The sequence below is a fragment of the Bos taurus genome, chromosome 12, assembly GCF_002263795.3.
Source record: "Bos taurus isolate L1 Dominette 01449 registration number 42190680 breed Hereford chromosome 12, ARS-UCD2.0, whole genome shotgun sequence".
Lineage (NCBI taxonomy): Eukaryota > Metazoa > Chordata > Mammalia > Artiodactyla > Bovidae > Bos > Bos taurus.
In genome coordinates, this window is record NC_037339.1 from 28,678,513 (window position 1) to 28,704,137 (window position 25,625).

The 25,625-nt window shown below is 39.0% G+C and overlaps 1 protein-coding gene across 6 annotated transcripts in view; it reads left to right on the forward strand.

The window, feature by feature from the left end:
• The window catches only part of ZAR1L (zygote arrest 1 like), a 110,316-nt gene that overhangs the window by 9,776 nt on the left and 74,915 nt on the right, over window positions 1-25,625 (forward strand). Inside the window, exon 4 of one of the 6 annotated variants that reach the window (XM_059892118.1) lies at window positions 13,746-21,738. The exons of 4 other annotated variants lie outside the window; for them this stretch is intronic. In XM_059892118.1, the coding sequence (XP_059748101.1) occupies window positions 13,746-13,814 (69 nt within the window). In that variant the 3' untranslated portion in view covers window positions 13,815-21,738. Of the gene's footprint in view, window positions 1-1,150; window positions 1,433-13,745; window positions 21,739-25,625 lie in introns of those variants that run through there. One more of the 6 variants, NM_001127440.1, reaches the window with a different exon arrangement.

Genomic DNA, 25,625 nt, shown 5'->3' on the forward strand with positions numbered 1-25,625 from the left:
AAACCTACCTTTAGAGTAAATCGTGATTTTTTTTTAATTACAATTTTTTTTTCATTGAGCTTTTTATTCCTTATAAAGGTGATGTGAGTACTAAATGGACTTATATATAAAGTGCTTAGAGCAGTACATAGAGTAGACACTATGTGAGTATGTTACTGTTAGAATTTTCTTAAGGATGCATACTCGTCAGCCGGAGGGTGGAAGATATCCAATATTTGATAAACCATATGAGACTCATTTGGAAAATAAAAATGCCTGTTTTCACAATATAAAAGGTAAAGCTTGACTTATTCTTTTTGGCTATGGACATATGCAGAAAATAGAGCAGTGATCATAAATTTTCACAGATTAACAGGATTGGGAAGGTGGACCAGGGCAGTATACCAGTCTCCTTGGGGTGTGATTTTTTTTTTTTTTATATCAGAAGATAGAATGGGATAATGGTTAAAAACACTTCAAATTCCAGCAAAGATTAGCCATGTCTGAAAAGAAAACATTTAGCTTCCTCTAGAACAGGGGTCCCCAACCTTCAGGACCTCATGCCTGATGATATGAGGTGGAGCCGATATAATAATAATAATAATAATAGAAATAAAGTGTATAATAAATGTACTTGAATCATCCCCAACCCACCACCCACCCCCAGTCCATGAAAAAATTGTCTAAGAAACTGGTCCCTTGTACCAAAAAGGTTGAGCTGCTGCCTAGAACATCCCTCCCTCCAGTCTTAACCAAAAATATTCCAGATATTCTGAAATGTCTGCTAGTAGGTAAAATACTACCAGTTGAGAAACACTGCAGTTCAGGTAATCAAATCACTTAATACTCACTACTCCTCACTCCCACATGGCTACAAATGTGAAAACCTACATAATGAAAAGACTCTACACAATTTTAACTTGTATAACTTCTCTTATATCTTCTGGATTGGCTCAGCAATCTTTTCTTAAAGGTCATCTTTGGCCATTCATCTGGGAAAAAAGTGCATGACACTTTTATGGGCAGTGAGTGGTTTTGTAAAACTTAGTCTTGGACTTCTCATGGGATTCAAAGGATAAAGATAGCAGGGATGAGTGGTAGGGAGGAATATTTTCATTTGAAGAACTAAACTTGATCATTTAGTGCCCAAACTGTTGCTTCTTTTCTAAAGACCTGTTCAAAGTCTCGTTGTTCCTGCCCTCAAAAGAAAAGACACATCAATCTAAGGAGGCCCCATCGGCAGGAACTGTGTGGCCGCTGCAAAGACAAGAGATTCTCCTGTGGCAGTATTTACAGCTTTAAATACATCATGTGACAGGCAGTGTGCTTTGTTCAGGAGACCTGAACTCTTCTTGTCATTTACTGTATAGTTCTTTCTTTCAACTTGACCCTGACCTGGTATTGGAAGATGGATTATGCTTTTGTACTTTTTGTAGTTTGTGTGACAGTTGTCGATGTGAATAGAATTAAATAAATGCATGTAAAATAGACTGTGAAGGGACATTAATTGGTGAAAGTCACTCAGTCATGTCTGACTCTTTGCGACCCCACGAATTATACAGTACATGGAATTCTCCAGGCCAGAATATTGGAGTGGGTAGCCTTTCCCTTCTCCAGGGGGTCTTCCCAAGCCAGGGATAGAACCCAGGTCTCCCACATTGCAGGTAGATTCTTTACCAGCTGAGCCACAAGGGAAGCCCAAGAATACTGAAGTGAGTAGCCTATCCCTTCTCCAGAGGATATTCTAACCCAGGAATCGAACTGGAGTCTGCTGCATTGCATGCAGATTCTTTACCAACTGAGCTATCAGGGAAGCCCCATTAATTGATGATCCTCGGGTAAAAACATCAATAAAGCATTGGGAAATGGTAGACTCTATCGCTAATACAAATGGAACAATGAAAGGGAATAATAGTCATTTGACAAACTTTTGTAAACTGGGTGTTCTAAGTGTCAGGAATATAGAGACAATCAAGGGGGTTCTTGCCTTCAAATATATGTAATCATTATATCAAATGCTTAAATAGCACTTAGTATATGCTAGGCATTGTTGTAACTCATCACAGCAGTTGTATTGCACTTATTTTTAATAGATGAGGAGAAGGAGCCACAGGAAGGTCATAAAGTCAGAATTTAAATCTGGGTAGACCAGTACATTCTCTACAGCTTTAGCTACTAGTGATATGTTTATATTTTCAGATTTAGATGTGTTAAGTGCAGCGAAGGAAATGGAGCTGTAGTAGTGACTCCTTTAGAAAGGGTGGTTGAAAAGAAGTGACATGAGAACTGAGATCTGTAGGATGAGGGAGAGCTGGGAGAAAAGATGATTTGGGTTCCACAAAAGCAAGAAGAGCAAAAGCCCTGGGGGTGGAGCATGTACTTGGCTTGTCTCAGGAACGAGAGTCCCTGAGGCTAATATCAGACAAATGCTGGAGAAGGCAGGCTCAGGTCAAGCATATGGCAGCCCATAAAAGTATTTAAAGAAGGCACTAACATCAGATTCTTACTGTAAAAATTGTACTGCTATGAGAGAAGATCAGGTAGAGTGGAAGGAGGAAGACCAGTTAGGAGGTTAACAAACATACAAGCAAAATGATGGCTTGGAAAAGAGTGGGTGACCATGGAGATGGAAAGAAATACATCAATTATAGATAATGTTTGAAAGTGGAATGTACAGGATTAGAAGTGGGAGATGGTGAAATGATGACTTTATATTTGAGTTTTTGGTTGAATGGAACTGAGAGGTATGACAGGAACATATTCTGGAGTCAAATTACCTAGCTTCAAATCACTGGTGATACTTAGGAGATGTATAGTTGTGGGTAAGTTACTTTCTCTCTCTTAATTACTCTGTAAAATGGGCACAATAATAGTAACTATCTCTTGTGGATGGTGATGGGAGGATTAAAGCAGCTGATACGTGTTAAGCACTTAGGTTATTACGTGTAACAGGTACACAGTAAACTTAGCAGTCCTTTTTTGGTGGGACTGTGTAGTGAAAAGGGAAAAGGCTTTTGTTTTAATAGTAACTTTGAAATATTTGAGACTCCTTCCAAATGGAGTTGTCATGTAGGCTATTGCTTATATGAATCTGGAATTTAGGAGAGGAGGTTGGAGCCAGAGAGAGATTTGGAGATTAAAAAATATATAGTTCTTAAAGCTGTAGCCCTAGATGGAGAGTACACACAGACGCCTGGGGCACACCAATACTTGGAACAATAATTCTAAAACTTTAACGTACCACGAGTTACCTGGTGATCTTGTTTTTTTTGTTTTGTTTAATAAAATCAATTAATTTGATTTCAACCATTATTAAAAATTCTTTATGCTGTGATCCCTATCGTACGTTGACTTGTTTTTAGCTTAACTTATCTTTTCCCTCCTCTGTGTTAGATTTTTAAAAATCATTATATTTATTGGCTATGCTAGGTCTTCATTGCTATGAGGGCTTTTCTCTATTGTGGTGAGTGGGGGCTACTCTCTAGTGGTGGTACATGAACTTCTTGTTGCGGTGGCTTCTCTTGTTGCGGAGCACAGGCTCTAGGGTGCACGGGCCTTCAGTGGTTGCTGCACTTGGGCTCAGTAGTTGTGGCTCCCAGGCCCTAGAGCACAGCCTCAATAGTTGTGGCACACAGGTTTAGTTGCTTACTCCGAGGCCTGTGGGATCTTCCTGGATCAGGGATCGAACCATGTCTCCTTCATTGGTAGGTGGATTCTTTCCCACCAAGCCACTAGGGAAGCCCTACTATATATTCAAGATTTTAATTTAGAACTTTTATGGTCATTATTATGGCTCTGCCAGGACCACTGACCTATGATGGGTTTTTCCCAAAGACACTGATTTTCAGCTTGGATCCACATTGCCTTGTTTTTTAATTCATTTTTATTGTTTATTTTTTGTGATTTCATTTTGTATTGGAATATAGTCGATTTACAGTATTGTATTCATTTCAGAGATACAGCACAGTAATTCAGTTATACTTGTACATGTTTCTATTCTGTTTTAGATTCTTTTCCCTTTTAGGATCTTATGGAATATTGAGTAGAGTTCCCTGTGCTATACAGTAGATTCTTGTTGATTATCTATTTTATGTATAGTAGTGTATATATGTGGAGAAGGCAATGGAAACCGACTCCAATACTCTTGCCTGGAAAATCCCATGGATGGAGGAGCCTGGTAGGCTGCAGTCCATGGGGTTGCTAGGAGTTGGACACGACTGAGCGACTTCACTTTCACTTTTCACTTTCATGCGTTGGAGAAGGAAATGGCAACCTACTCCAGTGTTCTTGCCTGGAGAATCCCAGGGATGGGGGAGCCTGGTGGGCTACCGTCTGTGGGGTCGCACAGAGTCGGACACGACTGAAGCGACTTAGCAGCAGCAGCAGCAGTGTGTATATGTTGATCCTATCAGTCCTACTTTAGTCGTTCAGTCATGTCTGACTCTTTGCAACCCCCATGGACTGCAGCATGCTAGGCTTCCCTGTCCATCAGCAAACTGCCTTAGGTTGCTCAAATTCATGTCCATTGAGTTGGTGATGCCATCCAACCATCTCGTCCTCTCTTGTCCCCTTCTCCTCCTGCCTTCAGTCTTTCCCAGCATCAGGGTCTTTTCCAGTGAGTCAGTTTTTCTCATCAGGTGGCCAAAGCGTTAGCGCTTCAGCTTCAGCATCAGTCCTTCCAATGAATATTCAGGACTGATTTCCTTTAGGATGGACTGGTTGGATCTCCTTGCAGTCTAGCGGACTTTCAGGAGTCTTCTCCAACACCACAGTTCAAAAGCATCAATTCTTTAGTGCTCAGCTTTCTTTATAGACCAACTTTCACATCCATACGTGACTACTGGAAAAATCATAGCTTTGACTGTACAGATCTTTGTCGGCAAAGTGATGTCTCTGCTTTTTAATATGCTGTCTAGTTTGTCATAGCTTTTATTCCAGGAGCAAGCATCTTTTAATTTCATGGCCGCAGTCACTATCTGCAGTGATTATGGCTGCTGCTAAGTTGCTTCAGTCCTGTCCAATTCTGTGTGACCCTGTCCCTGGGATTCTTCAGGCAAGAACACTGGACTGGGTTGCCATTTCCTTCTCCAATGCATGAAAGTGAAAAGTGAAAGTGAAGTCACTCAGTCGTGTCCGACTCTTAGCTACCTCATGGACTGCAGCCTACCAGGCTCCTCCATCCATAGGATTTTCCAGGCAAGAGTACTGGAGTGGGGTGCCATTGCTTTCTCTGCAGTGATTATGGAGCCCAAGAAAATAAAGTCTGTCACTGTTTCCATTGTTTCCCCATCTATCTGCCATGAAGTGATTGTTAAGTTAAATTGTCAAGCTCTCTTTGCTGTATTCCCCAGTTGGCACTCTGCTCATGCTCAGTTTTCTAGATCTCTGCTCATGCTCAGTTTTCCAGATTGAGCATTAGCTAGCTCTGCTTTTAATTGGTTGATAGCACTTTTGGTTTCCTTTCTTCACCAAGTCAGTCTCCTGTAATCTTTTCTTTAGAATACTTTGGTTATAACTGTATGTATGGATGTGTGTGTATATGTCCCATTATTTCTGTAATTACCTCCTTCATCTGCTTGATCTCCTCCCACTAGAACACAGGCAAAAGTCACCTGTAACAAGAAATCAGCACAAACCACTCAATCAATCTTTCCCTCCAAGGACAAAAACCAAATGGAAGAAAGAAACAACCCTAAAGTGTGGGAAAAGACCTCAAGTGGAGCATGTTAGAAAAAAATGATGAAAAGACAGAGAAATACAGCACAAATGAAAGAATAAGGTAGAAACACACAAGACCAAATAAACGAAGATGAAATAAGCAATCTACTTGAAAGAGAATTCAGAATAATGATAGTAAAGATGCTTCAAAGACTTGAAAATACAATAGAGAAAATGCAAGAAACATTTAACACAGTTAATAGAATCACCAAGGACATACAAGAAATAAAGAATAAGCAAACACAGATGAATAGCACAATTACTGAAATTAAGAAATACTCTAGAAGGAATCAATAGCAGAATAACTGAGGCAGAGGAATGGATAAGTGAGCTAGAGGATGGAATGGTGCAAATAACTGCTGAAGAGCAGAACAAAGGAAAAAGAATGAAAAGAATTGAGGATAGCCTCAGAGACCTTTAGAACAATATTAAATGCATCAACATTCAAGTTATAGGGATCCCAGAGGAAGGAAAAACAAAGTCACTGAGAAAATTTTTGAAGAAAATAAGTTGAAAACTTCCCCTACATGGGAAAGGAAACAGTTAATCAAGTCCAAGAAATACAGAGTCCCTTACAGGATAAACACAAGGAGAAATACATCAAGACACATATTCATCAAGCTAACAGAGATTAAGCACAAAAAAAGAATATTAAAAGAAGCAAGGGAAAAGCAACAGGAAACATACAAGGGAAAGCCCATACAGTTAACAGTGAATCTTTCAGCAAAAACTTTACAGGCCAGAAGGGAATGGCAGGATATATTTAAAATACTGAAAGAGAAAACTCTACAACCAAGATTACCATACCTGGCAAAGATCTCAATCAGAATTGATAGAGAAGTCAAAGTTTTACAGACAAGCAGAAGTTAAGAGAATTTAGCACCACCAAACCAGCCTTGCAACAAATACTAAAGGGACTTATATAGCCAGTAAACACAAGAGAAAGGAAAGACCTACAAATATAAACCCAAAACAATCAAGAAAATACCAATAGAAACGTGTGTCAATAATTACCTTAAATGTAAACAAATTAAATGCACCAACCAAAAGATAAAGGATGACTGAACGAATTCAAAAGCAAGACCCATATATATGCTGCCTACAAGAGACCCACTTCAGACCTAGAGACACATACAGACTAGAAGGAAAAGGATGGAAAAAGATATTCCTTGCAAATGGAAACTAAAAGAAAGCCAGAGTGGCAATCCTTATTTCAGACAAAATAGAGTTTAAAGAATATTATAAGAGACCAGGAGGGACACTACATAATGATCAAGGGGTCAATCCAAGAAAAAGACGTAACAGTTGTAAATATTTATGCACCCAACGTTGGAGCACCTCAATACATAAGGCAAACACTGACAGGCATAAGAGGGGAAATTGACAGAAACACAATAATAGTAAGGGTCTTTAACACCCCATTTATACCAGTGACAGATCATCAAAACAGAGAATCAATAAGGAAACACAAACCTAAAATGAAACATTAGATCAAATGGATCTAATTGATATCTCAGGACTTTCCATCCAAATGCAGAAAATACATTTTTTTCTAAAGTGCACATGAAACACTTTTCAGGATAGACCACATCTTGGGCCACAAACCAAGCCTCAGTAAATTTAAGAAAACTGAAATCATATCAAGTATCTTCTCTGACCACAACACTATGAGACTAGATACCAACTACAGGAAAAAAACTGCAAAAAAAAAAAACAACACGCAAACTCATGGAGATTAAATAGTACGTTACTAAATAACAAAGAAGTTGTTAAAGAATAAGAAAGGAAATCAAAAGATTCCTAGAAACAAATGAAAATGAAAACACAGCAACCCAAAACCTATGGGATTCAGCAAAAGCGGTTCTAAGAGGGAAGTTTATAGCAATACAATCATACCTCAAGAAGCAAGAAAAGCACTGAACAGACAACCTAACTCTATATCTAAAGCAGCTGGAAAAAGAAGAACAAAAAAACCCCCAAAGTCAGCAGAAGGAAAGAAATCATAAAGATCAGAGCAGAAATAATGAAAAGGAAATGAAAGAAACAATAGCAAAGATTAATAAAACTAAAACTTTGTTTTTTGAGAAGAAGATAAACAAAATTGACAAACCACTAGCCAGACTCATCAAGAAAAGGAGAAAGAACAAATCAACAAAATTAGAAATGAAAAATAAATTGCAACAGACAATACAGAAATACAAAGGATCGTAAGAGAATATTATGAGCAACTATATGCTAATAAAATGGACAACCTAGAGGAAACGGACAGATTCTTAGAAAAGTTCAACCTCCCAAGACTGAACCAGTAAGAAATAGAAATTATGAACAACTCAATTACAAACACTAAAATTGAAACTGTGATCAAAAATCTCCCCAAAAACAAAAGCCCAGGGTCAGATGGCTTCACAGGAATTATATCAAAGATTTAGAGAGGAGCTAATGCCTATTTTTCTGAAACTATTCCATAAAGTTGCAGAGAAAGGAACACTTCCAAACTCATTCTATGAGGCCACAATCACCCTGATACCAAAATCTGGCAAAGACAACACATAAAAAGAAAATTATATACCAATATCACTGATGAACATAGATGAAAAAATCCTCAACAAAATTCTAGCAAACAGAATTCAACACGTTAAAAAGCTCATACACAATGATCAAGTTGGGTTTATTCCAGGGATGCAAGGATTCTTTAATATATGCAAATCAATCAATGTGATACACCATATCAACAAATTGAAACATAAAAGCCATATGATCATCTCAAAAGGCAGAAAAAGCCTTTTGACAAATTCAGCACACATTTATGATGAAAATGCTTCAAAAAATGGGCATAGAAGGAACCTACTTCAACATAGTAAAGGCCATATATGATAAGCCCTTGGCAAACATTATTCACAATGGTGAAAAACTAAAAACATTCCCTCTAAAATCAGGAAAAGACAAGGGTGTCCACTCTCACCACTGTTATTCAACATATTTCTGGAAGTCCTAGCTACAGCAATTAGAGAAGAAAAAGAAATAAAAGGAATCCAGATCGGAAAAGAAGTTAAACTCACTGTTTGCAGATGACATGATACTATACCTAGAAAACCTTTCAAAAGAAGCTATCAGAAAATTACTAGAGCTAGTCAGTGAATTCAGCAAAGTCATGGGATACAAAGTCAATACACAGAAATCACTTGCATTTCCTATAGTCAGATCAGTTGCTGAGTTGTGTCTGACTCTTTGCATCCCCACAGACTGCAGCATGCCAGACTTCCTTGTCCATCACCAGCACTTGGAGCTTGCTCAAACTCAAGTCGGTGATGCCATACAACCATCTCATCCTCTGTCATTCCTATATACTAACAATGAAAAATCAGAGAAATTAAGGAATCAGTCCCAGTCACCACTGCATCAAAAAAGAATAAAATATCTAGGAATAAACCTACCTAATGAGACAAAATACTGTATATGGAAAATTATAAGACACTGATGAAAGAAATCAAAGACAGTGTAAACAGGTGGAGAGCTATTTCATGTTCCTGTGTAGAAAGAATCAATATTGGGAAAATGACTATTCTACCAAAGGCAATCTACAGATTCATGCAATGCCTATCAAACTACCAATCTTTTGCAGAACTAGAACAAAAAATTTCACAATTCATATGGAAACACAAAAGACTCCAAATAGTCAAAGCAGTCTTGAGAAAGAAGAATGGAGCTGGAGGAATCAACCTTCCTGATTTCAGATTATACTACAAAGCTGCAGTCATCAAGACAGTATGCTACTAGCACAGAAACAGAATAAAGACCAGTGGAACAAAATAGAAAACCAAGAGAGAAAACCACACACTTATGGGTACTGTTTTTGACAAAGGAGGCAAGAATATACAATGGGGCAAAGATAGACTCTTCGATAAGAGGTGTTGGGAAAACTGGACAGCTACATGGAAAAGAATGGAATTAGAACACTTTCTAACACCGTACACAGACATAAACTCAAAATGGATTAAAGACCTAAATGTAAGACCAGAAACTATAAAACTCTTAGAGGAAAGCATAGGCAGAACACTTGAACTTAAAAGCTTTTGCACAGCAAAGGAAACTACAAACAAGGTGAAAAGACAGCCCTTAGAATGGGAGAAAATAATAGCAAATGAAACTGACACTTTCCAAAATATACAAGCAGCTCATACAACTCAATACCAGAAAAAAGCCCAATCAAAAAATGGGGAAGTGACCTAAAAAGGCATTTCTCCAGACATACAGATGGCTAACGAGCACATGAAGAGATGCTCAACATCACTCATTATTAGAGAAATGCAAATCAAATCTATAATGAGATACCATCTCACACCAGTGAGAATGGCCATTATTAAAAAGTACAAACAATAAATGCTGGAGAGGGTGTGGAGAAAACAGAACCCTCTTGCATTGCTGGTAGGAATGTAAACTTATACAGCCACTATGGAAGATGGTATGGAGGTTCCTTAAAAAGTTAGGAATAAAACCACCATATGACCCAGCAATCCCACTCCTAGGCATATACCCTGAGAAAATAAAAATTGAAACAGACACATGTACCCCAATTTCGACTACAGCACTATTTACAATAGTTAGAACATGGAAGCAACCTAGATGTCCATTGACAAATGAATGGATAAAGAAGCTGTGGTATGTATATGCAATGGAATACTACTTAGCAGTCAAAGGGAATGCATTTGAGTCAGTTTTAATGAGGTGGAGAACCTAGAGCCTATTATACAGAGTGAAGTAAGTCAGAAAGAGAGAAGTATAAATATCACATGCTAATGTACGCATATGGAATCTAAAAAGATGGTAATGATGAATTTATTTTCAGGGCAGCAATGGAGAAACAGACATAGAGAACAGACCTATGAACACGGGGATGGGAGAAGGGAGAGGGTGAGATGTATGGAGAGAGTAACATGGAAATGTACAACACCATATGTAAAATAGATAGCCAATAGGGATTTGCTGAATGACTCAGGAAACTCAAACAGGGGCTCTGTGACAATCCAGAAGGGTAGAATGTGGAGGGAGTTATGAGGGACGTTCGGGACAGAGGGGACATGGGTGTACCTATGGCTGATTCTTGTTAATGTATGACAGAAAACCACAAAATGCTGGAAGCGGTCCCAAGATGGCAGAGGAATAGCACTTACTGACATAAATCACAGCAAGATCCTCTATGACCCACCTCCCAGAATAATGGAAATAAAAGCAAAAATAAACAAATGGGACCTAATTAAACTTAAAAGCTTTTGCACAACAAAGGAAACTATACTCAAGGTGAAAAGACAGCCTTCAGAATGGGAGAAAATAATAGCAAATGAAATAACTGACAATTTCCAAAATATACAAGCAGCTCAATACCAGAAAAATAAACGACCCAATCAAAAAATGGGCCAAAGACCTAAATAGACAGTTCTCCAAAGAAGTCATATAGATGGCTAGCAAACACATGAAAAGATGCTCAGCATCACTCATTATCAGAGAAATGCAAATCAAAACCACAACGAGGTACCATCTCACACAGGTCAGAATCGCTATCAAAAAGTTTACAAATAATAAATGCTGGAGAGGGTGTGGAGAAAGGAAACCCTCTTACACCATTGGTGGAAAAGCAAACTAGTGCAGCCACTATGGAGAACAGTGTGGAGATTCCTTAAAAAACTGGGAATAGAACTGCCATACAACCCAGCAGTCCCACTTCTGGGCGTACGCACCGAGGAAACCAGAATTGAGAGAGACACGTGTACCCCAATGTTCATTGCAGCACTGTTTACAATAGCTAGGACATGGAAGCAACCTAGATGTCCATCAGCAGATGAATGGATAAGAATGCTGTGGTACATACAATGGAATATTACTCAACTATTAAAAAGAGCACATTTGAATCAGTTCTAATGAGGTGGTTGAAACTGGAGCCTATTATACATAGTGAAGTAAGTCAGAAAGAAAAACAGCAATACAGTATATTAACGCACATATATATGGAATTTAGAAAGATGGTAATGATGAACCTATGTGCAAGACAGCAAAAGAGACACAGATGTAAAGAACAGACTTTTGGGCTCTGAGAGAAGCCGAGGGTGGGATGATTTGAGAGAATAGCATTGAAACATGTATATTACCATATGTGAAATAGATGACCAGTCCAAGTTCGATGCATGAAACAGGACACTCAAAGCCAGTGCACTGGGATGACCCAGAGGGATGGGATGAGGAGGGAGGTGGGAGAGGGGGTTTGGGATGGGGAGGTACACATGTACATCCATGGCTGATTCATGTCAATGTATGGCAAAAACCACCACAATAATATAAAGTAATTAGCCTCCAATTAAATTAATAAAAGAATTGATAAGCTGGACTTCATTAAAATTAAAAACTTCTGTGACAATATCCAGAGAATGGGAAGGCAAGCCACAGACTGGGAAAAATATTTCAAAAGATGATAACATCTGATAACTGTTATCCAAAATATACAAAGTGAAAGTGAAGTCGCTCAGTCGTGTCCAACCCTCAGTGACCCCACGGACTGCAACCTTCCAGGCTCCTCCGGTTCATGGGATTTTCCGGGCGAGAGTACTGGAGTGGGGTGCCATTGCCTTCTCCAAAGAACTCTTAAAACTCAGCAACATGAAAACAATCTGATTAAAAAATAGGCAAAGACCTGAGCATAGACCTCACCAAATAAGATATATGGATGGCAAGTAAGCTATGAAAGGATGTTGAACATCACACATCATTAGAAAACTGTAAATTAAAAAGATTCCACTATACATCTATGAGAGGCTTCCCTGGTGGCTCAGTGGTAAAGAATGTTCCTGCCAATGCAGGAGACATGGGTTTGATCTCTGGATTGGGAAGATCCCTTGGAGAAGGAAATGGCAACCCATGCCAGTATTCTTGCCTAGGAAATCCCATGGACAGAGGATCCTGGCAGGTTATAGTCCATGGGGTCACAAACAAGTCAGACATGACTTGGTAACTAAACAACACACCCTTATGAGAATGGCCAAGATCCAGAACACTGACAACACCAAATACCCTAAGGATGTGGAGCAAAAGGATTTTCATTCACTGCTCTTAGAAATTGCAAAATTGTGCAGCCACATTGGAAGACAGTTTGACAGCTTCTTACAGAACTAAACATACTCTTACCATATGATACAGCAGTTGCACTCCTTGATATTTACCCAAATAAACTGAAAGCTTGCGTTCACATGAAAACCTATACACGTATGTTTATAGTGACTTTACTCATAATTAACAAAATTTGGAAGGCACCAAATTATCTTTTGGTACATGAATAGATAAATGAACTATGATACTTGAGACAATAAAATACTATTCAGAACTAAAAAGATTTGAGCTATTAAACCATGAGAAGACATGAAGGAAAGTTTACATACCTTATGATTCCAAGTATATGATGTTCTGTAAAGGCAAAACTATGGAGATAGTAAAAAAGAAAAATCAGTGGTGTCCAGGGGCTTAAGAGAGAGGGAAGGATGAATCAGCAGAGCGCAGAGGATATTTAGGGCAGTAAAATTATTCTGTACATCACTGTGATGGCAAATGCATGTTAAAATACATTTGTCAAAACCCATAAAACACCAGGAGTGAACCTCAGCATAAATGATGGACTTTGGGTGCTAAAATATGTCATCATAAGTTTACTGATGGTAACAAATGCACTCTGATGGGGGATGTCAGTATTGGGCAGATTGTAAGGTGTTGGGGGAAGGGGCTATATGGGAATTCTCTGTACTTCTGGCTCATTTTTACTGTAAACATAAAACTATTCTAAGAAATAAATTTTATTAACAAAAATTCAAATAAAAACACAAAATTCTGTAAAGCAATTATCCTTAAAAAAAAAAAAAAGACTGCATAGCAACTATGATAAAAAGTAAAAAAAAAAAATTAAAGGGGGGGAAAAAAACAACTTATGGTTACCAAAGGGGAAAGGTTGGGGGAGGGGAGGGATAAATTAAGAGTTTAGGATTAACACTGATTCATTATATTCTTTGCAGCCAAAGATGGAGAAGCTCTATACAGTCAGTAAAAACAAGACTGGGAGCTGGCTGTGGCTCATATCATGAACTCCTTATTTTGAAATTCAGACTTAAATTGAAGAAAGTAGGGAAAACCACTAGACCATTCAGGTATGACTTAAATCAAATCCCTTATGATTATATAGTTGAAGTGACAAATAGATTCAAGGGATTAGATCTGATAGATGCCTGAAGAACTATGGATGGAGGTTTGTGACATTGCACAGGAGCCAGCGATCCAGACCAGCCCCAAGAAAAAGAAATGCAAAAAGGCAAAATGGTTGTCTGAGGAGGCCTGACAAAAAGCTGAGAATAGAGAAAAAGGAGAAAAGGAAACATACACCCATCTGAATGCAGAGTTCCAAAGAATAGCCAGGAGAGATAAGAAAGCCTTCCTCAGTGATCAGTGCAAAGAAATAGAGGAAAACAAGAGAATGGGAAAGATTAGAGATCTCTTCAAGAAAATTAGAGATACCAAGGGAACGTTTTATGCAAAGACTGATACAATAAAGGACAGAAATGGTATGGACCGAACAGAAGCAGAAGATATGAAAAAGATGTGTTGAGAACACACAAAAGAACTATACAAAAAAGATCTTCATGACCAAGATAACCATAATGATGTGATCACTCACCTAGAGCCAGACATCCTGGAATGCAAAGTCAAATAGGCCTTAGGATCCATTGCTACCGACAAAGCTAGTGGAGGTGATGGAATTCCAGTTGAGCTATTTCAAATCCTAAAAGATGATGCTGTGAAAGTGCTGCACTCAGTATGCCAGCAAATTTGGAAAACTCAGCAGTGACCACAGGACTGGAAAAGGTCAGTTTTCATTCCAATCCCAAAGAAAGGCAATGCATAAGAATGTTCCAACTGTCACACAGTTGCACTCTTCTAACACGCTAGCAAAGTAATGCTCAAAATTCTCCAAGCAAGGCTTCAACAGTATGTGAACCGAGAGCTTCCAGACGTTCAAGCTGAATTTAGAAAAGGCAGAAGAACCAGAGATCAAATTGCCAACATCCATTGGATCATCGAAAAAGCAAGAGAGTTCAAGAAAAACATCTGCTTTATTGACTACTCCAAAGCCTTTGATTGTGTGGATCACAACAAACTATGGAAAATTCTGAGAGAGATGGCAATACCAGACCACCTGACCTGCCTCCTCAGAAATCTGTATGCAGGTTTCAAGAAGCAGCAGTTAGAACCAGACATGGAACAACAGAATGGTTCCAGATTGGGAAAGGATTATGTCAAGGCTGTATATTGTCACCCTGCTTATTTAACTTCTATGCAGTGTACATCAAGTGAGATGCCAGGCTGGATGAAACACAAGCTGGAATCAAGATTGCCGAGAGAAGTACCAATAACTTCAGATATGCAGATGACACCACCTTATGGCAGAATGAGAAGAACTAAAGAACCTCTTGAAAGAGGAGTGTGAAAAAGTTGGCTTAAAACTCAAAATTCAGAAAACTAAGATCATGGCATCCAGTCCCATCACTTCATGGCAAATAGATGGGGAAACAGTGAGAGACTTTATTTTCTTGGGCTCCAAAATCACTGCAGATGTTGACTACAGCCATGAAATTAAAAGATGCTCCTTGGAAGAGAAGCTGTGACCAACCTAGACAGCATATTAAAAAGCACGCACATTGTTTTGTCCACAAAAGTCCATCTAGTCAAACCTATAATTTTTCCGGTAGTCATGTTTGGATGTGAAAGTTGGACTATAAAGAAAGCTGAGCACTGAAGAATTGATGTTTTTGAATTGTTAGAGAAGACTCTCGAGAGTCCCTTGGACTGCAAGGAGATCCAACCAGTCCATCCTAAAGGCAATCAGTCCTGAATATTCATTGGAAGGACTGCTGCTGAAACTGAAACTCCAATACTTCGGCCACCTGATGCGAAGAGCTGACTCAATTGGAAAGACTTTGATGCTGGGAAAGATTGAAGGTGGGAGGAGAAGGGGATGACAGAGGATGAGATGGTTGGATGGCATCACCGACTCAATGGACATGAGTTTGGGTAAACTCCTGGAGTTGATGATGGACAGGGTGACCTGGCATGCTGTAGTCCATGGGGTTGCAAAGAATTGGACACGACTGAGCAACTGAACTGAACAGTTGATTAACAATGTTGTATTACTTTCAGGTGTCTAGCAAAGTGATTCAGTTATACATGGATCTGTAGCTATTTTTTTTTTTCAGAATCTTTTCCCTTATACATTTTTAGAGAATATGGAGCAGAGTTTTCTGTGCTATATAGTAGATCTTTTTTGGTTATCTATTTTAAATATCTTAGTATATATATGTCAATCCCAAACTCTCAATTTGTCTCTTCTCTCCACTTTTCCCCTTTGGTAATCATCAGTTCATTTTCTGAGTTGTTTCTGTTTTGTAGTAAGCTTATTTGTATCTTTTTCTTTTAGATTCCTCTTACAAGTGAAATTGTATTTCACTTATGGTATTTGTCTTTCTCTGTCTGACTGACGTAATACTATAATCTCCAGGTCCATCCCTGTTGCGCTAATGGTATTTCATTCTTTTTAATTGCTGAGTAGTATTCCATTGCATATATATCCCATCTTCTTTATCCATTCTTCTGTCCATGGGTGATTAGGTTGCTTCTGTCTCCTGGCTGTTGTTAACAATGTGGCAGAACAATAGGATGCATGTATTTTTTGAAACCATGGATTCCTCCAGATACATGCCCAGGAGTGTGATTGCTGAAGCATATGGTAGCTCTGTTTTTAGTTTTTGAAGGAGCCTCCATACTGTTCTCCATAGTAGCTGCACCAATTTACATTCCCACCAACAGTGTAGGAGGGTTCCCTTTCTCCACACCCTCTCCTGCACTTATTTGTAGACTTTTAAAAACATTTATATTTATTTAACTTTTGGCTGTACTGGGTCTTCATTGCTGAGTGCAAGCTTTCTCTAGTTTCAGTGAGCAGAGGCTACTCTTGTTGCAGTCCTTGGGCTTCTTATTGTGGGGGCCTCTCGTGGAGCACGGGCTTGAGGTTCATGAGCTCTAGAGCACTGGCTCAGTTAGCTATGGTCCATGGGCTCAGCTGCCCCAGGGCATGTGGAATCTTCCTGGACCAGGGATCAAACCCATTTTTGCTGCACTGACAGGTGGATTCTTTTTTTTGGCTCTGCTGGGTTTTTGTTGTGGGTTCTCTCTAGTTGTGGTTGGTGAGCAGGGGCTACTCCCCATTTCGGTGTGCAGGCATTGAGGTGGCTTCTCGTTGGTGGAGCATGAGCTCTAGGTGTGAGGGCTTCAGTAGTTGCAGCGTGAGAGCTCAGTAATTGTGGCACATGGGCTTAGTTGATCCGAGGCATTCCCAGACCAGGGATCAAATTTGTGTCCATGGCAGGTGGACTGTTATCTGCTGGACCACCAGAGAAGTCTGGCAGGTGGATTCCTAAGTGCTGGACTACCGGAGAAGTCCTGTTTGTAGACTTTTTGATGATGGTCATTCTGACCAGGGTGAGGTGATATTTCATAGTTTTTAAAAAATATTTTAATTTTATTGAAGTATAGTTGATTTACAGTGTTGTGATAGCCTGAAGTGTACAGCACAGTGACCCAGTTACACATACACATATATTCATTTCCTCACAGACTCCCATTCAAATAAGCCACCTAGAGTACTGATTAGAGCTCCCCATGCTGTACGTAAGGTCCCTGCTGGCCATCCGTCCCATAAGTAGTAGACCATGTGTGTCCCTCCCAAATTCCTGATCCATCCCTCCCCATCCCTATATTTGTTTCCCTCATCATCTTGGCAGTCACAAATCTGTTCTTGATATCTGTAAGTCATTTTCTGTTTTATAAATACATTCATTTGCATCATTTTAAAAAAAGTTAGATTCCACATATAAGTGATATCGTATAATTTTCTTTTTCTGTCTGACAATATGGTCATTTGGTAATGTCTAAGTCCATCCATGATTTTGCAAATGGCATTTTTTTTTAATGGCTGAATAATATTCCATTGTATATATGTACCGCATCTTTGTTCATTCCTCTGTCAGTGGGCATTAAGTTTGCTTCTGTATCTTGTCTATAGTAAATAGTGTAGCAGTGAAGTCTGGGCTGCATATATATTTGGGAATTATGGTTTTCTCTGAGTATATATCTAGAGTAGGATTGCTGGGTCATGTGATAGTTCTATTTTTAGTTTTTGAAGGAATCTTCATATTGTTCCCCATAGTGGCTGTATCAATTTACATTCCCACCAACACTGTAAGAGGATTCTCTTTTCTTCATATCTTCTCCAGCATTTATTATTTTAAGACATATTGATGATGGCATTTCTGACTGGTGTGTAGTGATACCTCATTATAATTTTGATTTGCATTTCTCTAAAAAAGAGCTTCACGACCCAGATAATCATGATGGTTTGATCACTCACCTCAAGCCAGATATCCTGGAATGTGAAGTCAAGTGGGCCTTAGGAAGCATCACTATGAACAAAGCTAGTGGAGGTGATGGAATTCCAGTTGAGCTATTTCAAATTCTGAAAGATGATGCTGTGAAAGTGTTGCACTCAATATGCCAGCAAATTTGGAAAACTCAGCAGTGGCCACAGGACTGGGAAAGGTCAGTTTTCATTCCAGTCCCAAAGAAAGGCAATGCCAAAGAATGCTCGAACTACCGCATAATTGCACTCATCTCACACACCAGTAAAGTAATGCTTAAATTTCTCCAAGCCAGGCTTCAGCAATATGTGAACCGTGAACTTCCTGATGTTCAAGCTAGTTTTAGAAAAGGCAGAGGAACCAGAGATCAAATTGCCAACATCCACTGGATCATGGAAAAAGCAAGAGAGTTCCAGAAAAACATCTATTTCTGCTTTATTGACTATGCCAAAGCCTTTGACTGTGTGGATCACAATAAACTGTGGAAAATTCTGAAAGAGATGGGAATACCAGACCACCTGACCTGCCTGTTGAGAAACATATATGCAAGTCAGGAAGCCACAGTTAGAGCTGGACATGGAACAACAGACTGATTCCAAATAGGAAAAGGAGTACGTCAAGACTATATTGTTACCCTGCTTATTTAACTTATATGCAGAGTACATCATGAGAAAGGCTGGGCTGGAAGAAGCACAAGCTGGAATCAAGAGTGCTGGGAGAAATATCAACAGCCTCAGATATGCAGATGATACCACCCTTATGGCAGAAAGTGAAGGGGAACTAAAACGCTTCTTGATGAAAGTGAAAGAGGAGAGTGAAAAAGTTGACTTAAAGCTCAACATTCAGAAAACTAAGTTCATGTCATCTGGTCCCATCACTTCATGGGAAATAGATGGGAAAACAGTGGAAACAGTATCAGACTTTATTTTTGGGGGCTCCAAAATCACTGCAGATGGTGATTGCAGCCATAAAATTAAAAGACGCTTACTCCTTGGGAGAAAAGTTATGACCAACCTAGGTAGCATATTAAAAAGCAGAGATATTACTTTGCCAACAAAGGTCCGTCTAGTCAAGGCTATGGTTTTTCCAGTAGTCATGTATGCATATGAGAGTTGGACTGTGAAGAAAGTTGAGCACCAAAGAATTGATGCTTTTGAACTGTGGTGTTGGAGGAGACTCTTGAGAGTCCCTTGGACTGCAAGGAGGTCCAACCAGTCCATCCTAAAGGAGATCAGTCCTGGGTGTTCATTGGAAGGACATGCTGAGGCTGAAACTCCAATCCTTTGGCCACCTCATGCGAAGAGTTGACTCATTGGAAAAGACCCTGATGCTGGGAGGGATTGGGGGCAGGAGGAGAAGAGGACGATAGAGGATGGGATGGCTGGATGGCATCACCAACTCGATGCACATGAGTTTGAGTGAACTCCAGGTGTTGGTGATGGACAGGGAGGCCTGGTGTGCTGTGACTCATGGGGTAGCAAAGAGTTGGACACAACTGACCGACTGAACTGAACTGAATAACTAGTGATATTGAATATATATTATCATGTGCCTGTTGACTGTATGTCTTCTTTGGAGAAATGTCTGTTTAGGTCTTCTGCTTATGTTTTGAGTCAGTTGTTTGTTTTTTATATTGAACTGCAAGAGCTGATTGTATATTTTGGAGATTAATCCCTTGTCAGTTGCTTCATTTACAAATAACTTCTCCTATTCTAAGGGTTGTCTTTTCATCTTGTTTACGGTTTACTTTACTCTGCAAAAGCTTTTAAATTATACTTGGTCCTGTTTGTTTATTTTTGTTTTTATTTTCATTACTCTGGGAGGTGGGTCCAAAAAGATCTTGCTGTGATTTATGTTAAAGACTGTTCTGCCTATGTTTTCCTGTAAGAGGTTTATAGTGTGCAGCCTTACAAAGATATTTAATCCATTTTGAGTTTTTATTTTTCTGTTTGGTATTATGGAGTGTTCTAATTTCATTCTTTTGCATGTAGCTGTCCAGTTTTCCCAGAACCATTTATTGAAGAGCCTGTCTTTTCTCCATTGTATATCCTTGCCTCCTTTATCATAGATTAGGTGGCCATGGGTGCCTGGGCTTATCTTGGGATTTCAGTCCTGTTCCATTGTTCTTTGTGTCTTGATTTTAATGCCAGTAACATAACTGTCTTGATTACTGTAGATATGTAGTACAGTATGAAGTCAGGGAGCCTGATTCCTCCACCTCTGTTTTTCTTTCTCAAGGTTGCTTTGGCTGTTCAGGATCTATTGCGCTTCCGTACAAATTATGAAGTTTTTTATTTTAATTCTGTGAAAAATGCTGTTGGTAATTTGATAGGGATTTCATTTAATCTGTAGATTGCTTTGGGTAATATAATTATTTTCACAATAGTGATTTTTCCAGTCCATAAAACATGGTGCTGCTGCTGCTGCTAAGTCACTTCAGTCGTGTCTGACTCTGTGTGACCCCATAGACGGCAGCCCACCAGGCTCCCCCGTCCCTGGAATTCTCCAGGCAAGAACACTGGAGTGGGTTGCCAATGCATGAAAGTGAAAAGTGAAAGTGAAGTCGCTCAGTCGTGTCCGACTCTAGCGACCCCATGGACTGCAACCTTCTAGGTTCCTCCTCCATGGGATTTTCCAGGCAAGAGTACTGGAGTGGGGTGCCATTGCCTTCTCCGATAAAACATGGTATATCTCATCATTTGTTTGTTTCATCTTTGATTTCTTTCATCACTATCTTACAGTTTTCTGAGTAGAGGTCTTTTGTATCCTTAGGTAAGTTTATTCCTAGGCACTTTATTCTTTTTGTTGCATTGGTAAATGGGATTGTTTGATTTGTTTTTGTAGGTCTTTTCTTTCTTCCTTCTCTCTATGGTTCCTTGTGATTTGAGGGCTATCTTTAGTGTTGTTTGGATTGCTTTTTCTTTTTTGTGTGTGTATCTCTTGCCGATTTTTGATTTGTGGTTACCATGAGGTTTTAAATTTTTTGTTAGGATTAAAGTCACATAATATAAAACATAGTATTTTAACCATATTTAACTATATACTTCAGTGGTACTAAGCACATTTACATTGTTGTGCAACTCTCATCATCACTCTCCCCCCAATTTTTCACCTTCTTAAACTGAAACTCTGTCCCCATTAGACGCTAACTCCACATTCCCCCTCCATAGATCCCATTCCCTCCATCCCGTGGCCCCATCTATCAGTGTGCTTTCTGACTCTATGAATTTGACTATTCTAGATATCTTATATAAGTGGAATCAAACAGTATTTATCTGTATTTCTGCTTTGCAAACAGGTTCATCTATACCATTTCTCTAGATTACACGTATGCATTTATATGATACTTGTTTTTCTCTTTCGGACTTATTTCACCCTGTATGACAGGATCTAGGCCCATCCACATCTCTGCAGATGGCACAATTTCATTTCTTTTCATGACTAAGTAAGAGTCCATTGTATATATCTACAACATCTTTATCCATTCCTCTGTCTCTGGACTCTGAGGTAGTTGACTATTATAAATAAAGTTGCAGTGAACATGGGGGTGTATGTATCTTTTGGAATTAAGGTTTACTTACACACACACACACACACACACACACACACACACAGACTCTGAGGTAGTTGACTATTATAAATAAAGTTGCAGTGAACATGGGGGTGTATGTATCTTTTGGAATTAAGGTTTACTTACACACACACACACACACACACACACACACAGACTCTGAGGTAGTTGACTATTATAAATAAAGTTGCAGTGAACATGGGGGTGTATGTATCTTTTGGAATTAAGGTTTACTTACACACACACACACACACACACACACACAGACTCTGAGGTAGTTGACTATTATAAATAAAGTTGCAGTGAACATGGGGGTGTATGTATCTTTTGGAATTAAGGTTTACTTACACACACACACACACACACAATATACCCAGTAGTGGGATTGCTGGGTCATAAGGTAGTTCTATTTTTAGTTTTTTAAGAAACTTCCATACGGTTCTCTGTACTGGTTGTATCAGTTGACAGCAGATGGCCATTCTGATTGGAGTGAGGTGATACCTTATTGTGATTTTGACTTGCATTTCTCTGATAATTAGAGATGTTGAGCATCTTTCCATGAGTCTCTTGGCCATTTTTATTGTCCTCTTTGGAGAAAAGTTTTATTTTGGATTTCTGCCTAAATATTTTTTAAAAATGTTCATTAACTCAGCTTCATTTTATTAAATATCAAGACATAGTTATATTACAAAACTGTATCACATAAAATTCTATTTAAAAAAGGGTTTTATAGTTTATTCTTGCTTCTAAGTCACTTCAGTCATGTCCGACTCTGTGCGACCCCAGAGACAGCAGCCCACCAGGCTCACCCGTCCCTGGGATTCTCCATTCAAGAACACTGGAGTGGGTTGCCATTTCCTTCTCCAATGCATGAAAGTGAAAAGTGAAAGTGAAGTCGCTCAGTTGTGTCCGACTCTTAGTGACCCCATGGACTGCAGCCTACCAGGCTCCTCCATCCATGGGATTTTCCAGACAAGAGTACTGGAGTAGGGTGCCATTGCCTTCTCCAAGTTTATTCTTATGGTTTGTTAAATGTTTCTTGCCAGTGAATTGCATTTAATAAAATACACTTGATTCTAAGGCATACTGAATGTAATATCATGCCCTATGTTTCATCATTGTGTATATTATTGTATATACACACAATCACAAATGCTTACATATATATGCACATATATATGTACATGCACATACATATATCCACACATGCATATTTATGAAGATAAATATATTTGTTGTTGTTTAGTCACTCAGTCATGTCCAACTCTTTGTGACCTCATGCACTGCAGCATGCCAGGCTTCCCTGTCCTTCACTCTCCTGGAGCTTGCAGAAACTCATGTCCATTGAGTCAGCGATGCCATCCAACCATCTTATATTCTTTATTCCCTTCTCCTCCTGCCTTCAGTCTTTCCCAGCATCAGGATCTTTTCCACTGAGTTGGCTTTTCGCATCAGGTGGCCAAAGTATTAAAGTTTCAGTGTCAGTCCTTCTAATGAATATTCAGGATTGATTTTCTTTAGGATTGACTGGTTTGATCCCCTTGCAGTCCAAGGGACTCTCAGGAGTCTTTTCCAATACCACAGTTCAAGAGGATGGTCCAACTCTCACATCTGTAGATGACTACTGGAAAAACTGTAACTTTGATTAGATAAACTTTTGTCAGCAAAGCGATGCCTCTCCTTTTTAATACGCTATCTAGGTTGGTCATAGCATTTCTTCGAAGGAGCAAGTGTCTTTTAATTTCATGGCTGCAGTCACCATCTGCAGTGATTTTGGAGTCCAAGAAAATAAAATCTGTCACTGTTTCCATTGTTTCCCTATCTATTCACTATCAAGTGATGGGACTGGATGCCATGGTATTCATTTTTTGAATGTTGAGTTTTAAGACAGGTTTTTCACTCTCTTCTTTCACTTTCATCAAGAGGCTCTTTAGTTCCTCTTTGCTTTCTGCCATAAGGGTGGTGTCATCTGCATTTATGAGGTTATTGGTATTTCTCCCGGCAGTCTTGATTGCAGCATGTATTTAATCCAGCCTAGTGTTTCCCATGATGTGCTCTGCATATGAGTTAAATGAGCAGGATGATAGTATACAGCCTTGATGTACTCCTTTCCCAATTTGGAACCAGTCCATTGTACCATATCTGTTTCTAACTGTTGCTTCTTGACTTGCATACAGGTTTTGCAAGAGGCATGTAAGGTGACCTGGTATTCCCATCTCTTTAAGATTTTTTCCAGTTTGTTGAGATATACACAGTCAAAGGCTTTAGCTTTCTCAATGAAGCAGAAATAGATGTTTTTCTGGAATTCTCTTGCTTTTTGTATGATCCAACAGATGTTGGCAATTTGATCTCTGGTTCCTCTGCCTTTTCAAAATCCATCTTGAATATCTGGAATTTCATGGTTCGTGTACTGTTGAAACCTGGCTTGGAGAATTTTGAGCATTACTTTGCTAGCATGTGAGATGAGTACAGTAGTTTGAACATTCTTTGGCATTGCCCTTCTTTGGGATTGGAATGAAATCTCGTCTATTCCTGTGGCCACTGCTGAGTTTTCCATATTTGCTTGCATATTGAGTGCATCACTTTAACAGCATCATTTTTCAGGATTTGAAATACATCAGCTATAATTCCATCACCTCCACTAGCTGTGTTCATAGTGATGCTTCATAAGACTTACTTGGCTTTGCACTCCAAGATGTCTGGCTCTAGGCGAATGATTACACCATAATGGTTCATGAAGATCTTCTCTGTATACTACTTCTGTGTATTCTTGCCACCTCTTCTTAATATCTTCTGCTTCTGTTAGGTCCATACTATTTCTGTCCTTTATTGTGCCAGTCTTTGCATGAAATGTTCCCTTGGTATTTCTAATTCTCTTGAAGAGATCTCTAGACTTTCCCATTCTATTGTTTTCCTGTATTTCTTTGCATTGATCACTGAGGAAGGCTTTCTTATATCTCCTTACCGTTCTCTGGATCTTTGTATTCAATTGGGTATATCTGTCCCTTTCTCCTTTGCCTTTAGCTTCTCTTTGATTCTTAGCTATTTGTCTGGCCTCCTCAGACAACCATTTTGCCTTTTTTTTTTTTTTCCCCTTGGGGCTGGTCTTGATCACTGCCTCCTGTATGATGTCACAAACCTCCATCCATAGTTCTTCAGGCACCTGTCTATCAGTGCTAATCCCTTGAATCTGTTTTTCACTTCCACTGTATAATCTTAGGGATTTGGTTTAGGTCATACCTGAATGGCCTCATGGTTTTCTCTACTTTCTTCAGTTTGAGCCTGAATTTTAGAAACTCTAAATAAAACTTTAAATCACTAGTTTTTGAAAATGTAGAATACACTCTGTTAGAGTTAATAATGTTATATATTTTACCTAATCAGAGTGGCCAGTTATTTAACAGTCAAAGATTTTCAAAGAGTTTACATTAGGTAAAATGCAGTTCATTGTCAGGAAAAGTACTGAAATTGTTCTAGGGGAGTAACTTTGAGAAGATAATATCAATGATTCAGATTAACTCTATTGACATATACAAGTTTATTCCTGTTTTTATTGGCATTTTACTTATTTTTTTTAAAATTTTATTTTATTTTTAAACTTTACATAATTGTATTAGTTTTGCCAAATATCAAAATGAATCCACCACAGGTATACATGTGTTCCCCATCCTGAACCCTCCTCCCTCCTCCCTCCTCATACCATCCCTCTGGGTCGTCCCAGTGCACTAGCCCCAAGCATCCAGTATCGTGCATCGAACCTGGACTGGCATCTCGTTTCATACATGATATTTTATATGTTTCAATGCCATTCTCCCAAATCTTCCCACCCTCTCCCTCTCCCACAGAGTCCATAAGACTGT